The sequence below is a fragment of the Doryrhamphus excisus genome, linkage group LG10 (assembly GCF_037039965.1).
Source record: "Doryrhamphus excisus strain RoL-2023G ecotype Guam linkage group LG10, RoL_Dexc_Guam_v1.1, whole genome shotgun sequence".
Lineage (NCBI taxonomy): Eukaryota > Metazoa > Chordata > Actinopteri > Syngnathiformes > Syngnathidae > Doryrhamphus > Doryrhamphus excisus.
In genome coordinates this window covers 20834008-20853086 of record NC_136366.1, presented here as the reverse complement: position 1 = coordinate 20853086, position 19079 = coordinate 20834008, and the positions used below count along the sequence as shown (strand labels likewise).

Here is a 19079-nt window from a genome sequence, read left to right as displayed (position 1 = left end):
GTGTGTATGCATGTCCTCATCCGCTAAGTGTTTCATTGCACCAAATTAATGGACTTCAATGTATTAGCGTTTACACATTGACTAAGGCTTGGATTGAAACTAAATAGCGTAATGCAATGTACAGTGCATGCATTTAATAATAATTACATTGTAATTTTACAACCGCACAATTGAAATGTGCTTCCATGCTCCAAATGAGGTCAGTCCAGATCTTGTTCCCTTAACAACAACAAAAAAAGGCATTTTAAACGTCTGCTTTTCCTTGTACTATTCTAATGCATCATTCATTCATTCATTCATTCAAACGAACCCATTCATGGCATCAGTCAATGATATTTCGGCTGCGACAAAAGAAAACTCTTGGGAAGTTCACTGAGGGAAAGCACAAAGTGATCACCGCGCAGAAGTGATTCATCAAAAAACTGTAGACCGTCTGCAGGGAGAGTCCCCACAGAAACACGTGCAATCACAGCAGAACCTCCATTTTTGACACTTATTGTCAAAAATATGTCTCGGTTTTCATTCATTTACTTGGTTAGCAGAGTCCAAACAAAGCATGCATGTGCTGGGAAAGAATGGACTATCAAGCTGGGGCCAAAGTGTGGGCCACAGAACATTTTATATAGTCAAGATATTAAGAGAAAAAAAACTGTTAAACTGTAATTTTATGAGAGTAAAGCCATACCATTATGAGGAAAAATAACATTTATTAGCATAAATAAATTTAAATATTAAAGGAAAAATATGTTATTTTTCAAAAGTCATGATATTATGAGAAACATCAAAAACAAAATATTTTTGAAAAAAATAAAATATTACAGTAATAAGGTAAAAATAAAATGGGGAAAAAAATAAATATTAAAGATGAAATTACTAAATTACTAAACAAAGATGAAAGAGTTGGAAAATTAAAAAGAACAACACTAGAAATGTAAAAAATATGAAATAATTTTATGATAATAAAGTCAAAATATTAAGAGAAAAGGTTGTATTCTAATGAGAAAAAAGTTGCAATTTTACATGAATAAACTAATATATTATAAGTAAATATATTATATTATCAGTTTCTAATATAATAATATTAAGTAGCATATAATTTAATTTTCATTATAGTCTATGGAAGAATTAGCTTTGGTTTGATAACCTATATAATAAGATGCACAAGTAGTCGGCCATTTTGGTATGCAGGCGAAATATGAAGAAAAGCTCAGGAACTGAGTGAATAAAAGGCCACGGAAGTTTAAAGCTATAGACACAGATTCATACAGAACACGTACAGTAACCAGGCAAAAATATAGTAGTTAACAAATAAGCCATGTTATTGTTCCACACATGGTAAAATGCAGTGACCCACGTTATGTTGAAACTCAACTCTGAACACACAACATCACTTCCTGTCAGCAACACACGCAAGCACAACAACATGAAGACAATAACAATGCCCTTAAGAGTCATAGCGTTACATTGACGACCACAGGAAGTACTGTACAGATCAGGAATAAAATAAAAACAAAACAAGGAGCGGTGCTGACACCTGTGAGTTTATATTATGTCTTCTTTTCACTTATTACGCCTACTTTGTTGGGTAATACGAGTGTAAAGCTGACTATAGGGGTGTTATTCCGTTTCTAGAGGGCTCTAATGGTGTTATAACCGTATTTCGAAGGTTGTAAACAGGATTTCAACTATGAAAATATTCAGTTTAGAAATCCGGAGTCCTAAAAAAATCACTTTCTAGAAGGTAAGGGTTCCTTTTTGTCCCATTGCTTACATTTCTATAATGCCATTACTCCAGATTTCATCATCAGATGTGACAACGAGTATGATTCAACATTGAACCTAATTAGGATACAACATGGAGAAGAACAAAGAACATGTCTAACCAGTGAAAGTGTGTGTGTGTGTTCACATGCGTCAAACCTCATTACCCAGGAGCAATAGCGCAGTGTGTGTGTATGCATTAGAGCGAGGTATATGTGTAGCATTTTCGCTATTAATATACATTTATATCCTCCTTGTCTCCAGATAACTGCGTTTTCATCTCACCTTGACCGACCTTCAGTATGCGCTCATGCATGCAATTGCTGCGCATACACCCATTACACTAAAGGGACAATTCTCCTCATGTATGATTGACTGCTTGGAATAAAGGACCTTGGGAAAACATCTGGGCAAGTGACAAATACTTCCCTCTGGCTGCCTTTGTATGAAGGAGACAGATACCATGCAAGCCAGACAGGGAGGGGGTTGAGGGGGGTGTTTGTGTGTTGAGTTATCTCCAATGCTACACAAAGACCTGCCAATAGCCTTTCTGTGTGTGTGTGTGTGTCTGTGTGTGTGTGTCCTTGCCAGCCAGCCACTTGACATCACACGGCCCTCTCATGGCAGGCTTGTCGCATCACAAACAGAATGGATAAGGCTATTTACCAGCGGCTTATTTGGTCGGGGTCAGACCTCCTGTAACAGTTTCATGTTCAGGATGGATGCTGCTACATTGAGATCATCTTTATCTGCTCACGCGCAGCTAACATCCAATTGTGTGAAGGGAAATGGTGGAAAAACAGAGGGACAGAAATAAAGTCATTGGGGCCTCACAGGTGAAAGTGTGTTTTGGTAAACCTGGTAAGCCGATTTGGTGGTTCGGGTTTGAGCCCCGGCAGTATCACACTTGCTATTTTTTTTTTTCATTAGAATATTTCAGTGTGAGAATTGCTGGATTATGAATTGTAATTGACTATTATCATAGTTGCAATGATAGTTTGCCTTTAAAAATACATTAGAGCCCCGTGGACATGAAATAGCACCCCTATAGTCACTTTTATACTGGGTTTACCTAATATTGCAGACATGATAAGTGATAAGACACAAGGAAAGTTCCTTGTGTTGTATGTCGAACGTAATGTGAATGAATGACATAAGAATGTGGCTATGGGATTTCTGCAGACACAAGAGATGGCTGCCGCTTTAAACATAGCATTCTACCGAGCTAACAAAGTTAGCCTCCAATTTATTTATGCTAAACTTAAAGGGTTTGAAACTGAGTGGGAAAGAAGGACAAAAGTCAGAAGCTATAAAAGTACCACTTCCACAGGGAATGCGAGGAGAACTTCATTCAACTTTTTAAATTTTTACTTATAATGTAATGGCTTTGGGACATTCATTAATACAATAATTGATGCTTTTCTAGTATCCTTTGCAGAGGTGTTGTTTGTTTAAATAATGTTTTCCTGCCTTTAATTTGGATTCATTCATTCATTCATTTTCTACCACTTAACAATAAAATAAAATAAAATAAAAAACAAATAAAAAATAAATAATAAAAAACAATAAAATATGAAGTTAAATACAAATAAAACAATAAAAATGTATATAAAATAATAATTATAAAATATACATTTCTGCCCTACAATTAATTAAAAATACATGTAAATAAAAAAAATAAATGCATATAAAAACGTCATTCCCTTTTGCAGCACTGCACCAATGCACCCTGAAAACATCATAGACGCTCATGAAATGCCATCATCCAGTCTTTCATGTCCACAGATCCACAGACACCCCCACAACCTCATCCAAAGTGACAGCTAAGGTTCTGCTGAAGGTCATTTATCATGATTAAAGGAGGTCTCTCTGCAATGATTTTCAAATGACCCATGGGATGTCTCGGCCACTGACATCTCTTCAAGAGAAAATTACTTTATTGTGCCCTGGGACACCTGATTTTACACCGACGCAGTGGCCGGGACGGTTAGGAGTGATGTTGCCAGGAATAAAGGATGTAAAGGCAACAAAAGGCCACCCTTGATAGAGTCAAATATGGAGATGAAGAGGTACGATGCTTACAGGGATGGCTGTGCTAGCCCAAAGCCACAATCCGCTTCATCCAAGAACAATCCCACTCAGCACCAGTGGGAATACAGGCCCAGTGCAATCCCAACACACACACTCGGTCTTTTCTTCAAGGCGCTGATACAGAGGTTTTTCGTAATAGCGGCACTGATGGCGTGATGGCCAATTTCACCTTCATACACTTCTTGCACGTGTGGTTGTTATAATCACCTTGAGCTATGAAAGTAAGCGATTCCCCCTGAGATCCCACCCTGCTTTCATTTGCCGTCATCACATACCCACATATCCTCCTCATATCTGGTGTATATGTAAACAAACATCGCCGCAACAGTGTGACCTTCACATGTGAAAATCTGTACAAATGAAGATATAATGTTAGAATAATGCTTATTATCTTCAGGCTTCTCTTTTTTTTGGTTCTGTAAATATACACTACAACTTCTCAATTTGTTGAAGTAACAATGAAAAACTCCCAAGTCATAAGTTTGTATAATTTTATTGCAAAAATATAGAATTTGAGAACACGCTACAAAAACAGCAACACAAACATAATACATGACAGTCTCAAAGACAAACTAATAGCACAACAGTTACTGAGTATGCTTTACTGTGCTTTCAATGAATCCAGAGCTGTCCAGCCCCCAAAAAAAATTTTTTTTTCGGCCTGGGGAAAAGCAACAGCTACACGTTTTTACAAATGAAAAAGTTTCGATTCTTCCATCCCAGCGTGGACAAACGTAGTGGCATCATAAAGACGTCAATTGGACCCGTACGTCAAGTTCAATCATCAACATCATAGACGATGTTGATATTCCGAGTATAATCACTAAATGAAATCAAAACCTGCAAATAAACAAACTCCCACAGTGGAACCTCAAAATCGGACCATCACAAAAATCACTCCAGGAAAAAAAAAAAAACAACAGAAAAGCTTTGGAGACACAGTACTACCGATCTTTTGGATGTATGGTTAGCTTACTGCAAGGAACTCACCTTCTGTAATGCTGACACAACAACCCCCATGTAAGCAGTAGTGGTTTTGCCCGTACTGTATGTTATTTATTTATTATCAACTCTGAAAAATTGTTAAAAAAAAAAACCGCAAACAAATCAAATATTGACTGACGTCGACCTTTCAGGTTCCACTGTAGTTGCCATGGAAACATCCACAACTTAGGTGTCCATGACACAAGAAAGAAAACATTAACATTGACAAGTGTTGAATATAACAGTTAGCGGTTGATCGGGATTAGAGACTAGGGGTGGGCAAATATTTTGACTCGTGAGTTATTCATGGAGTTACTCATTGAGTTGTATGTTCACATCAAACTATGTAATTTAATTTTACATTTTTTTTTTTTTTTACTAAATAAGAATCCGACTTATAAGTTGCCAGTTTGTATGTTAAAAGTTGAAATACTTAGAAAGCAACTGGCGGGCCGGATTCAAAAACTAGGTGGGCCGCATGTGGCCCCTGGGCCATAGTTTGCCCACCCCTGGACTCAGGCGTACACTTGTCCCATCACTTCTACATTGCAGTATTACTAGAATTTACTTGACTTTGTGGATTATTTTCAGTCTTAATCCGCATTTTGATGATTTATTTGCGCGGCTGTTATTAAGTACTTGCGAGAGGAGCGATTGCATGAATTAAATGACCTGCCGTTTTTTATAACCAAAAATGTGTAGTTTAATGTGTGTATTTTGACCGATTATTTTGAGTCGTTCTATCAGTCGAAACAACAAGTTGTGCCGTGCCTGGGACTTGCTGACATGCTGTGGATAACCAGAAATGGAACTTTATGTTTATTATTGATTGTAACGGAATAACAATACCTACATCTTCTTTTTTGAAGTCGGTACCTTTCCAGTGAAAATGCTGTCCCACCAACATGGTTGTTATTAGACTGCTTAGGGTATACGTACACCCAAAAAATTGTGCCATACATCAGAAAACAGTGGTCTACATCCTTGAATTGAATTGCTTAAAATATACACTATTGCTCAAAAGTTTGGGATCACTTGCAAATTTCTTTGTTTTCCCAAAAATTTTTTTTCCATTTCACAAAATTGTCATCAATTTCAAAAACAATTAAAATAAATCAGATGATTTTCAAAGAACGATTGACATTTTTGCATAGAGGCCTGCTATCAACAACTGTCAGTCCTCTGCATCAATCTCCTGGTATGGCTGCTAATCCAAGTTCATCATTTTATAAGGATAATAAATTATTAGAAAACCCATCTAAAAATCGAAACTAAAACTAAAATCTCTTACCATGCTGTTCACTACTCCCTTTAGAGAGAAGCAGAAACTGGGTCTAACAAGGATAGAAAAACGCTGCACAACTGTGCAAGAAGACAAATATCTGAGAGTGTGTAGTTTAAGACAAAGACGCCTCACGGGTCGTCACCTGGAAGCTGTACTCAAAATTTCCAAGTCGTTCCAAACCTTTGAGCGGTAGTGTATTACCAAAGCTTTGTGCTCATGTGTCCAAAACAGACATTGCAAACGCAATTTAGCACCGCCTTTCTGTCGGCGAATCAAAACAAAAAGAGCAGGGCAAGAGATAGATCATAAAGTGCAAATAAAATTAGTTCCGACATACATTGTCTGACATTCTTCTTATTGCCTGCAGATATAACCTCGGCAAAAAGGTACATCAATAAAACACGGTGCACCATTAGGGGGCGAAGCATTTTGGCAAAGGGAGGGGGGCAGTGGTGCTAAAAAAAAACATACGAGGCACTTGTAAGAGTGTAGAATTTTCCAGTTGTTCATGCCGGAGGCGCAGCTTTCCCAATCAGGTGGAATAATACTACGGTTGCGTGTAGTGGAAATGTTTTGACGTAATTATAGTGTGATTAAGGAATTTAACAAATACTAGGCTACAAATCAAACACAGCCAGCTCAATGACTTTACTGTACATGTCCTATAAACTGTACAAGTAATATTCCATATGGCTGTTACCTCCCACTGAGCTGGATCCAGTTGTACTTTACTCCTGCAAACTGAAAACTGTTGACAATTAATGTGATATCTAGCAGAATAGGACATAATTCACAAGTTTTAACACCATAACCGCTTCCAACCACCATAGAGGCCTCATCGGGGTCCTTATTTCAGTCTTAAACTGGTCCCTAAAAAGTGAAACACCCCTTAAAAAAAATCATACATTCTTCTTGTGTGCTTATCAAACAGTGAATATCGCTCCTATGCCGTCTCTTAGAAAACTAGCTTTACAACGTCCCCTCTTTTTTCCACCACAGGCACACCACAGCACAAGCTATGAAGGAGCTATGAAGGAGCTATGAAGGAGCTATGAAGGAGCTATGAAGGAGCTATGAAGAAGTAGTCGGGCCACACTGTGAAGAAAAAGCGATAATCCAAGGACGATAAAGTCATGGAATTATAAACTGGAATGAGGACAAATGACAAAACTGAAATATATTACGTGTATAAATAGACATAAAATATATAGTCAATTTAATACTCCTATTTTTCATCATTTATATCAGATTGCACAACTATTATGCAAAATTTTGCCTCTAATTTTTCCTGTAAACGTAAAAAGAGGCGGCACGGCGATGGAGTTGTTAGCGCGCAGACCTCACAGCTAGGAGACCAGGGTTCAATTCCACCCTCGGCCATCTCTGTGTGGAGTTTGCATGTGTGGGTTTTCTCCGGGTACTCCGGTTTCCTCCCACATTCCAAAAACATGCTAGGTTAATCGGCGACTCCAAATTGTCCATAGGTATGAATGTGAGTGTGAATGGTTGTTTGTCTATATGTGCCCTGTGATTGGCTGGCCACCAGTCCAGGGTGTACCCCGCCTCTCGCCCAAAGACAGCTGCAATAGGCTCCAGCACCCCCCGCGACCCTCGTGAGGATAAGCGGTAGAATATGAATGAATGAATAAATGAATGAGTGAATACACGACTTTCACTAATCATCGACCACAGTCTACCATAAAAAAATGTAATTGATTTCTGAAAAACTGCATCATAGTAAAGGACGACTGCATACACGTATTAGTGTGGCCCCAGTACTCCTTCTTTCAGGCTTTAAATATGACTTCATAAAATATGTATTGAAATATCACTAGACATTTGCAAATGACTTCCGACTGGCAAAATATGAACTTTAAGTGGCTCGCTCTTTCATGAATGTTGCCAGGGTTAACTAAGATATAAAAACTCTTCTACTCTGAGATGCTTGATTAATACCAACGTGTCCACATGATGGTAGACAGAAGAACAATGCTCCCTGCTTTAAATATCTATAATACATTATATACATGAAATACACATATAGGCGGAGCTTCACAGATAAAGCACAAAACATTTTTTGCATTTTTCCCCATAAATATCAAGAAATAATAAATAAGTGATTATCCATTTCTGTTATATTGCCTCCGTTTGCCAGCGGTTCCAGTTGGAGTGAGGTGTCTCCGAGGAGATTGGGTTGCATGAACTGAAGACATTGCTGAGTTTTCTGTACCTGAACCCTGGTAGAAGAGAAGGATCCGTGAGAAGGTCAACCAATTACTCCAATTCTTCACCAGTGCTTGAATGTTCCACTGGGTTCTAGAAGAATCCTTCCACTTCAACCGAAGCGATCCTCAACTATTCCTGATGAAGCAGTGTGGCTGATCTGAATGAGCGGCGTGGACACATTTTCTCTCCCCGCCTCCTTGGAGAAAAGACGACATTAAGCGAGCTCACGTGGTCATGCAATCCGCGAGCAAACTTTAGAAGAACCTTAGTGTGAAGAAAGAGTGCTTAAACCTCCTATACATTCATCCAGAAACGAGACAGGTCCATAGCCGGGGCACCTTTGATGCATCTCAGCTTTCACTCGCCATTCATTGAAAGGTAACGATGGAAATGTGATAGGATGAGGCTCGGGATCGGACACGAGTTTGACAGCCAGTTCAGACCCCCAAAACACACATCAACATGGCAGATGATGGTCCGTCGATACCCCGGCCGGTGATCACTTCCGAGACTCCCAACACGACCGTGCTTCCAGATCCAATTACCATACAGAACCGCTGGACTCAAGGTAACCTGAGACAGGCCTGACTTATTTGCGATTTAGCCAAAAAGTGCTGGTTGCTCTCAAAGTCTGCGAGAGTCAGAATCAAACGTTGAGTCCACCGCATTCCCTTCATTGTACAACCAATCAGTTCCTCCTGTTTGGTCTGTGACACCACAAAAAAAAAAAAAATCAGCTCACTGGTCCATAAAAACTGTCTCCTTGTCATTAGAAAGTGCTAAGCCGCCCTAGGTCCAACTTTTCAACTCATACTAGGTCCACATGTATTGTGCGTCGGATGTGCATCAGATGTTTACACCGGTATTGGAGCTGTTCATATGGACTCTCATCTCCTGAATACTAGTGATGATTTTTTTTTGATGTCCTGCTAGGTTCACCCCAACTCTCCGCAAGTCCCTAAAAGCAACACAAAAACATGAAAATGTTACATCAAGTCACAGAAATACAAATGACAGCAACTGCATTGAGATTGAAGTTAATACACTAAATTCTAAGCAAGATTGTATTTTGAAAATTATGGTAAAATACACTTTGGTTTCACACACAAAAAGATGCCTTGCCTCAAACGCAACATAAATGACAGCAACTGCATTTTTGAGTAATGTGATTCAAGTTAGGAAGAGCTGGAAAAGTGCAAAAAATTAAATTTAGGCAACGATAAATATTTATAATAATAAAATATAATAGACTTTTTAATTTTTTCTTCTATTTTTAAGTTTTTAATTTTTGCTTATTTTTTACAATTATTTTTTATTTTTATTTTTTATCTATCTCACTCTGTCTCTCTATATGAAGAGCTTGCAACCAAAAGGCGCTAAATCCATTTTGACTGATTTCGAGAAAATCAATGATTTTTAATTACGCACATATCAATCTATTTGGTCATCAAGTCTATATTGCAAATGAAAGAGCTATCAATATAGGTCATAAAAATGCATGCTATAAAAATCCTGCACACACCATGTATTTTATATATTTTTTTAATTAATTTTTTTTCGGATTTAGCGCCTTTTGGCTGAAATGATGGATTTAGCGCCTTTTGGCTGAAATGATGGATTTAGCGCCTTTTGGCTGAAATGATGGATTTAGCGCCTTTTGGCTGAAATGATGGATTTAGCGCCTTTTGGCTGAAATAAATTTGAAGTCACCAGTAGAGCGACACATGAAAAATAACAATTTGCAGACAATAATACAAATTTTATTATTGACTGCACCATGAAGGTGACAGTGACAAAAATCATCTCATTACAAACTCTTTACATTGTATGTTTTTTAGTACAAGTAAAATAATGTTTCTCATGAAAGTTGGAGGTGTCAAGGTAGAGACATGCCTTTTATGGCGTAAAAAAAACTTCCATGTTACAGAATACTGTAAAAACACAATTTGTGTTCTCCTGAATTGCATAACATACTGTAACTATCATACGTGTACTTAATGTACACAAACAAAACAGGATGCGCACTGATACTGGCTTTCTGTATGTGCAATGATAATTGTATTCTTCTCTCTGATTGGTCAGATTATCAATAGATGGGAAACTTGGGCCAATCAGAATAAAGAATAAAGAAAGGGATTTAGCGCCTTTTGGTTGAAATCTGAAATGGAAATAGCATAAATTTCATATCACTTTTTTTCATATTTTTAAAAATGATTTCAAGACCAAAATATGTGATTTGGATACACATGACAGATGTCTATTAAACTCATGAAAAACATGCAACTTAGTGAAAATTGGATTTAGCGCCTTTTGGTTGCAAGCTCTTCATATGTATATATATACATATAATATTGTATTTTTTATGATATTATATTTATTTTATTATGTTTTATAATATATATATATATATTTATTCCATTTATTGCACCCTCAGCCTGTGTGGAGTTTGCATGCGTGGGTCACATTCCAAAAACATGCTAGGTTAATTGGCGACTTCAAATTGTCCATAGGTATGAATGTGAGTGTGAATGGTTGTTTGTCTATATGTGCCCTGTGCCTCTCGCCCAAAAACAGCTGGGATAGGCTCCAGCACCCCCACGACCTTCGTGAAGATAAGCAGTAGAAAATGAATGAATGAATGCATATTTCTTATATATTTACTATTTACCAGCAGCCATGCATTGAATAATAACCTCTCTGGAGGAAACCATAAAGCTTTCAACCTAGGTTGCCTTACTCCGAGGTCATCTGAGTGACTGTTTCCAGTGAGGAGTACCCTCCCTCCATGAAGAGTTCGGTATAGCGGCCCATCTTGATGGAATCCAGCCACTCTCCCACAGTTTTGCTCCACATGTTGCAGTCCCCGTCTAAGCTGGCATGCTCCACCAACAGGTTGGAGACCCTGGTACAGTCAAAAAGGATAGATGGTGTACAGTTGATCATTATTAATCAAATTAATCAGTTATGATGTAGCATGGATGGAAAGAAAATGTCTGATCGAGTGATATGACGCAAACAGAGAATAATAGTCCACAACAGGTTTGTTGTATTTAACTAGCCCAGTTCTGTGCCATCAAGGGAAACTTGTTTTGGTACTTTAGAGAATGATATTTCTATAATTATAACGATGCAAAAAATACTGCCCAGTCATGACAAACATAACACGATTCAGGCCATTCTTCAAACCAACGTAGGAGCTGCAGCTGGCTAATAGCGGCATCATTATTTCATTTGCTGTACAAAGAAACGAGGACTAACCGTGGCCATTACAACACTTTAATGTCATTACACGCTAATGTAAACCCAACTAATTGGACGTTTGAATGCTTTGAAAAACCAAGATGCCCCACAGAAAACGATTGAAACTCTTGCTTATTCTTAAGAAAATCAATTTCATTTAGGTTTTTGCTTTTTTTTCCCGCGTCTTTCCCAGCATGATTGCAGTCTTTGTCCAAAGTGATTTAATTATGCAGCCACACAAGACTGGAACAGACTCTATTTACATTTAATCTGAATGGTGATGAGTTTATTAAGCTCAAAGCCTGGAGAAAGAGAAAGAATATGCAAAAAAGAGGGAGGAAGGTGTAGAATGTGGAATTTAGCAGTGTTTCACGAGAAAAAGGGAAGGAAAAATAACATGGTAGTTTTCTTTGACCACATCTGATTACATCTGGTGAAAAGTACCTTATTTTCCGGACTATAAGCCAAACTTTTTTTCATAGGTTGGCTGTTCCTGCCACTTATACTCCAGAGCAACTTATAAATGAAAAAAATATTTATGTTACATAAACACTGGACACCTTTTCTGTTCATGTTTATTTTTTGTGTAGCTAAATAAGCATTGTGTTAGCATATCTTACACCTATTCAGCCTGTTCTTTATTCTTTTATTGTTAGAAAATGCCTTCCAAGGTCAAGTAGTTTGTAAACTAAATTGTGCGACTTATACTCCGGAGTGACTTGTAGTCCAGAAAATACGGTATATACAGAAAGATGTAAATACGATTGGTCTACCAGAAAAGTAATTCATTGATGTCATCTTCGTCAGTGTCAGAATTCCTTCATCACACACTTTGTCAGTCTCTCTCTCTTTTCACATTGTCTTAAGGAAAATTAGCTTCCTGTCCTACTCATCACATAGTAATCCAACCTCCCTTTTGGTCATAGTGTATTTTTTACCCAAATCCACACTGTCAGGATCCACTGTCAGACTTCATTTGCTAAAAGTTGCTCGGTTTCTTTTCTTCTTTGGGATATTCCAAATAGTTGTAGTGGCTATGAGCAATGTTGTGCAATGTCTCTGATTGATTTTCCATCACAACATTCCCAGTCCCCCATTGTCTGTTTTTCATGTTGTTTTCACCTCTAAATGCAGTCTACAAAGGCTAATCCTATCCTAGCTAAGCTGAAACTGAATGTCGACATTCAGTGCTTCAAAAACAGTAAAATGTTATATTTTGGAGTATCCTTTTATTGTGGCCAGTCTAAAGCACACCTGTGCAATAATAGAAACACACTGTAAGTAGGACGCCACCATTCATGGGGGTGTCCATTTTGCCGGAGGGGGTACATTCTCTGCAAAATGAAAATACCAAATCAAGCCGAGGCATGGGACATCTGTAGTCCCTGGTACTTTAATGGGACAGCTGTTTTCCACTAAATACTATTGGTATTACTGCATGTTATGGGGGTGGAGGGGGCAGCACGGCGTGGTTAGCGCGCATAAGCGGTAAGCGGTAGAAAATGAATGAATAAATGGGGGTGGAGGGCGTGTTCTCACCTGTGCGAGGAGTTGACCAGTTTTTTCAGCGAGCAGGGGTTGCGGATGAGTTTGTCTAATAGACAGACGATCTCATCAAACTTGGGTCGGTTGCTGCGTTCACGCTGCCAACAGTCCATCATGAGGTGGTACAGGGCCTCGGGGCAATCCATGGGACCTGGTAACCTATAGCTTTCTTCTACCGCTTTTATGACCTGCAGAAAGGCAAGGAGGCGTGTGCAGAAGGGGGAGGAGTTAGTTAGGATGGCGAAACACCTGAGGACAATTCCATCCATTTGGAATGTATTTAATCTCCTCTTGAATTCATTTTGTCCAAACTTATGTATGCAAACCGAGGCAAAACGTACGCTAACCAAGGTATGCATTTACATTCATTTTGTCCAAACTTATGTATGCAAACCGAGGCAAAACGTATGCTAACCAAGGTATGCATTTACATTCATTTTGTCCAAACTTATGTATGCAAACCGAGGCAAAACGTACGCTAACCAAGGTATGCATTTACATTCATTTTGTCCAAACTTATGTATGCAAACCGAGGCAAAACGTACGCTAACCAAGGTATGCATTTACATTCATTTTGTCCAAACAGTTGCATGAGAATTGAATAGCTTTCTTCTACCGCTTTTATGACCTGCAGAAAGGCAAGGAGGCGTGTGCAGAAGGGGGAGGGGTTAGTTAGGATGGCGAAACACCTGAGGACAATTCCATCCATTTGGAATGTATTTAATCTCCTCTTGAATTCATTTTGTCCAAACTTATGTATGCAAACCGAGGCAAAACGTACGCTAACCAAGGTATGCATTTACATTCATTTTGTCCAAACTTATGTATGCAAACCGAGGCAAAACGTACGCTAACCAAGGTATGCATTTACATTCATTTTGTCCAAACTTATGTATGCAAACCGAGGCAAAACGTACGCTAACCAAGGTATGCATTTACATTCATTTTGTCCAAACAGTTGCATGAGAATTGAAAAAGGGGACAAACCCCAAACTGTGGGGTTGTTACACGTTATCCCTTTTAATATCTCCATAACGCAAAGTGGATTAAAGACAAATCTCTCCATCAATTGTTGTGAAGATTAGTTTATGCATTGCAAATCTCCAGGCTATGGACTGGAAAAGCCAGCATCATATTTCAACAACGCCAATTTCAGGACTCTGAAGGAAGATGCTAAATCCTGATTCCAGCTCCGGGGCGTGTGCACTTTCTTTGACCTGACTGAAACATCCCTGAAATCAATGTGCTCCCATGATATCGTGTATAAAAAGAGATGAATCGTGAGGAATAAAGCATTTTTATTTACTTACAATTGATTTTTTTGTGGAGAATCTTATAATATGGAATTAAAGAAGATTTAGAAAGAGTAGAACAGCAAAAATGGAGAGAAAATTTGCCAGTAGCCACGTTTACACGAGGAGTTTTTCTCTTTCCGAAAACAATAGTATACATGGAAAGGAATATTCCAATATCCTGTCTACATGCGCCACTATAATCAAACAGAATCAATGGGGCATGCCCATTAAAACGTAAACATCAACATCACGTGATACAGACTTCCCAGAGTTTTTCTTTCACTTGTTGGAATAACTCCGTATTGCCAGTTTTTCATTCTAAGGAAAACAAACTTTCCTTAGCAGTCCAGTGCTAATTGCTCGCCTCCATTTTTTTTATGGGATAAATTTAAACAGGAAAAGATCAAATTCAATCTTGCTAATATTTTATTTTAGTTAAACTCGGGACATGTTTTATATAGATATATATTTCCTTTTTTAATAAAACTGGACTTGTGAATAAAGTATAGAAGGGTTTAGATCAGGGGTGGGCAAACTACGGCCCGGGGGCCACATCCGGCCCGCCAAGTGTTTGAATACGGTCCGCCCAATCTTTCCAAAGTATTTCATTTAAACTCAACATACAACCTGGCATCATGGCCTGAGCCAACCTTTTGATGGTTTTGGTAATGCTAATTATTATATTAATTATATATAATATTATTGTTATATTTGCATATTTTACATAATAATAATATAAAAATTATTATTATAATTTTATTGTAATTATAATATTTTCTTATTTTTAAAATATTTAAATATAAATATAAAATAATAAATATTAATAGCAGATTGCATGACAATTTTACAGATACAATAATGCCAGGTGGACTGTTACGTGTAAAATATATAGCCCCCCCCCCCGTAAAATTTTGTCATATCAATGCGGCCCGCGAGTCAAAAAGTTTGCCCACCCCTGGTTTAGATTCTGTTCCACAGATGGTGGTAATGCACACCAAAGCTGCTTGCCAACCGCCAGTAAACAACAGAAGAAGAAAAACTGAGCGGGTACAAGATACCTCAATCGGATTAGGGAAAGGAATATTCCACCCCCGGGAATCCGATTATATATTCATTCGGATTGGCACTTTTCTTTCGGAATGAGGTGTATAAAAAAGGTTACATTTTTTCCGTTTGAGCAAATAAACCGAATGCAATTGGAATATTTGGGTCCATGTATACGTGGCTACGATGTGGCCCTTTCTGTAGAAGGTTTGGACCCCCCCCTCGTCTTAAAGCGTCATCCATTTGCAACGCAAGTCCGACTGCAGTTGAACGTTGCACGACAGGCAGTCAGAAGGTCTCAGCCTGCTTCTGCTGGTGCAAGACCATGGAGGGGGATTGGGTAGTTGAGTTCACGACAGCCACGACTTGCGTCAAAGCCCCCAGACATGTATGAGAGTACGTTGGGAGTGAAAGCCCAGCATGCCGAGAGGCAAGAACTCCACAAAGCTGACTGTCAGGGAGACAGAGATCAGAGAGGAAGAAAGAGAGGGAAGACAAGAAGCAAGAGAGGATGTAGACAGAGACGGTGGTTTTGTGGGACAAAAGACGGAGATGGTGAGAAAGAAGCGAGACGTGAGGAAGAGGAAACAGAAGGAGAGGGCTTAGAAAAAAAAAAAGAGGCTGGAAGAGGCTGCAATTTCTTGTGCGGATCTGAGAAAATCCAGCATGGTGCTTTCAATTAAACATCAAACGTCTTCCTCTCTTGCCTCTCTCCTCTCATCCTCCGCGCTGGCAGACAGACAGCCTAATAAGCAAAAAGAGGTGGGAGGGGCCTGCAGTGAGGGGATGAGGAGGTCACTCCAGGGCTGCGTGGGGGGGAGTCGGGGTGTCTGCTTCCCACTAAACTCATCACCATGCGACGCCATTGAAGTCCTTCCCATTAGGATGACCTGCAGGTCACGCGATCCTTGAAGATCCTGCTCCTCTGACACACTTCATCTCCTCACCGGAGAGCGATTTAGGTCGCTAGCACTCCGCCGCCACTTAAAAGTGTCATGTAATTTCCTTCTACGCTGTGTTCACAAAGTGCGCCGCACTACGACGCGGTTCTGCTGAGCTCTGCAGCTCTGTGCGCGTTCATCCGTTTCATTCTTCTCCACACATGAGACGAGATATCTCCCTGTGTTTCCATTACAGCCATTCATTCTCATTGTCAACACTTTGCAGTAATTGATGGACAACAATTGCTTCTGACGCCATTCCCCCGGCGGAGAAACTCATTCTGCCTCTGGAAAGGAAATGGATGCATTCTACCTACAGCGTGGCGCTCCCTCATTTTGTCTTTGCACATTGCAACAATGCATGAAGCTAGCTTCTGGCACCGACATTGAATGCCCAAAATCCACGACTATTTGAGACGGCCGTAAAGATGTCTATTTTCGATACACGGCTCACTGCCTCCCTCTTCAAAAACCTAGAAAATGGCACTGAAATGTTGCTTCTGTCCACCAGAGGGAGCCAGAGGACCTTGGGCACAAAGCCCAGAGGGAAGCTGATGTCATTGCAGCCACAATGAATGTATTGCTTATGCAATTCCATATGGGAAAACTTTGAACTGTTTTTTTTTTAACTCATATTGGGGAATGTGGCTGCACGGCGGACCGAGTGGTTAGCTCGCAGACCTCACAGCTAGGAGACCCGAGTTCAATCCCACTCTTTGTGTGGAGTTTGCATGTTCTCCCCGTGCATGCGTGGGTTTTCTCCGTGTACTCCGGTTTCCTCCCACATTCCAAAAACATGCTAGGTTAATTAGCGACTCCAAATTGTCCATAGGTATGAATGTGAGTGTGAATGGTTGTTTGTCTATATGTGCCCTGTGATTGGCTGGCCACCAGTCCAGGGTGTACCCCGGCTAGGGATAGGCTCCAGCACCCCCGCGACCCTCGTGAGGACAAGCGGTAGAAAATTAATGAATATTGGAAAATGTTTGTATATTTGTGTATACACATTATGAGTATTAAGTTGCTGTGTTATGAATTTAGTGCTGTGCTGTGAAAGATAACGCAAAAGTCACAAAATACAACTGCTGGCCTGGGCAATGCCGCACAGGCTTGCCCCGCCCCCTTCTTTGGTGCAACCCTGGGACATCTGGCTGTGAGGCAGACATGCTCCACCCCCATGCTACCCTTTTATCATCAGCTTAAATCAAACAACAACCAAAAGTGATGACACTTACATCTTGATTGGACATCTCCCAGTAGGGCCTCTCTCCGTAGGACATCACTTCCCACATGACAATGCCGTAACTCCACACGTCGCTGGCTGAGGTGAACTTCCTGTATGCGATGGCCTCTGGCGCTGTCCAGCGAATCGGAATTTTGCCGCCCTGTGAGAACATGCGAGCATATCATATCATCTGGTGATAGAAATACATCCAGTATAGAAGCCGGTTGTACTAATGAATGCTAATTTAGGAGCATGCATAGGATAAAAAGTCGGGGTTCCTTTACAAATGTTCTGTCCAAGTGCTGTGAGAGTGAGTGTGTGTGTGTGTGTGTGTGTGTGTGACTTCATTATGGATCTTTCATTGCAAAGACGGAACACTTTCTTCGATGACTGCTGAGTTCAGAGACAAATGTGCTTTTAGTCAATGAGAAGTGAAATTAGCTTGATGCAGCATTGATGAACGCAGCAGCAGGATATCTCACGAGTCTGATAATTTGAAGGGTCGGGGATGACATTACTCTTGCCGAAGTGTGTGTGTGTGTGTGTGTGTGTGTGTGTGTGTGTGTGAAAGACTGTCGAGCTGAGGTGTGGAGCTTGCTGGGAAGAGGTGACTGACGGGGGATATTTGCCGCTAAGGCAGCAAGACTCGGCGCTAATTGAGTGACGGAGAGGCCATACTCGAGTACTAATTGGCCCTCTGTCTGCAGGAAGTGGGAGATTCCTATGACAGGATGCCACTCTCTCTGTGACACCGTGATCCGAATAAAGACCTTGGCTGCTATGCCACCCATTGACAGTGCGTCTCCGACTCGGCTTGATGTCACACGGTCATTCGGAGATCTCAAACTTGTATTATATCCTACATATGTAGGACAAATATGAAGCAACTTTTTAGACAGCATGTGTAGCAAAGCATGCTGGGCAGCTTTCACCTTTTTGTAAATAGTCGCTTGATGTCATGCGTGATGAGGAATAGTAGTAAAGGCAGTGGCGTCCAAAGTGTGGCGCACAAATGAATACATTATTTCATGGCCATATTGAAATTGAGTCGTTGGTCAAGTTTTTAAAAGTCACCTTGGGCTGTGGGACAAGGAATTTTATTCCCAAATAAAAATGCACAGCCTCACCCGGGTGGTGTACGCTGCCTCGGGGTCGTCCTCTAAGACACGGGACAAGCCGAAATCAGACACTTTGCACACAAGGTTACTGTTGACAAGGATGTTGCGAGCTGCCAGATCGCGGTGGACATAACCCATGTCGGACAAGTACCTGCAGATGTGGATAGAGGGCGTCAAAAAGCGGGGATTTGTTGCAGTTAAGAGACTGGCGTGTTTGTTTTTGTACCTCATGCCAGATGCGATGCCACGCAGCATTCCGACCAGCTGGATCACGGTGAACTGGCCATCGTTTTTCTGCAGAGAACATAAGGACATCATTTTGGC

At 40.0% G+C, this 19079-nt stretch overlaps 1 protein-coding gene across 2 annotated transcripts in view; it reads right to left on the bottom strand.

The window, feature by feature from the left end:
• Positions 1–3224: 3224 nt before the first annotated feature.
• epha5 (EPH receptor A5) overlaps positions 3225–19079 on the bottom strand; it is a 68958-nt gene continuing 53103 nt past the window's right edge. The window contains exons 14-19 of one of the 2 annotated variants that reach the window (XM_078794307.1): positions 18982–19049; positions 18765–18906; positions 17648–17797; positions 13127–13320; positions 11071–11249; positions 3225–9305 (exon numbers count right to left, since the gene is read on the bottom strand). In XM_078794307.1, coding sequence (XP_078650433.1) covers positions 11081–11249; positions 13127–13320; positions 17648–17797; positions 18765–18906; positions 18982–19049 — 723 coding nt within the window. In that variant the 3' untranslated portion in view covers positions 3225–9305; positions 11071–11080. The remainder of the gene's footprint in view (positions 9306–11070; positions 11250–13126; positions 13321–17647; positions 17798–18764; positions 18907–18981; positions 19050–19079) is intronic. The other variant, XM_078794306.1, reaches the window with a different exon arrangement.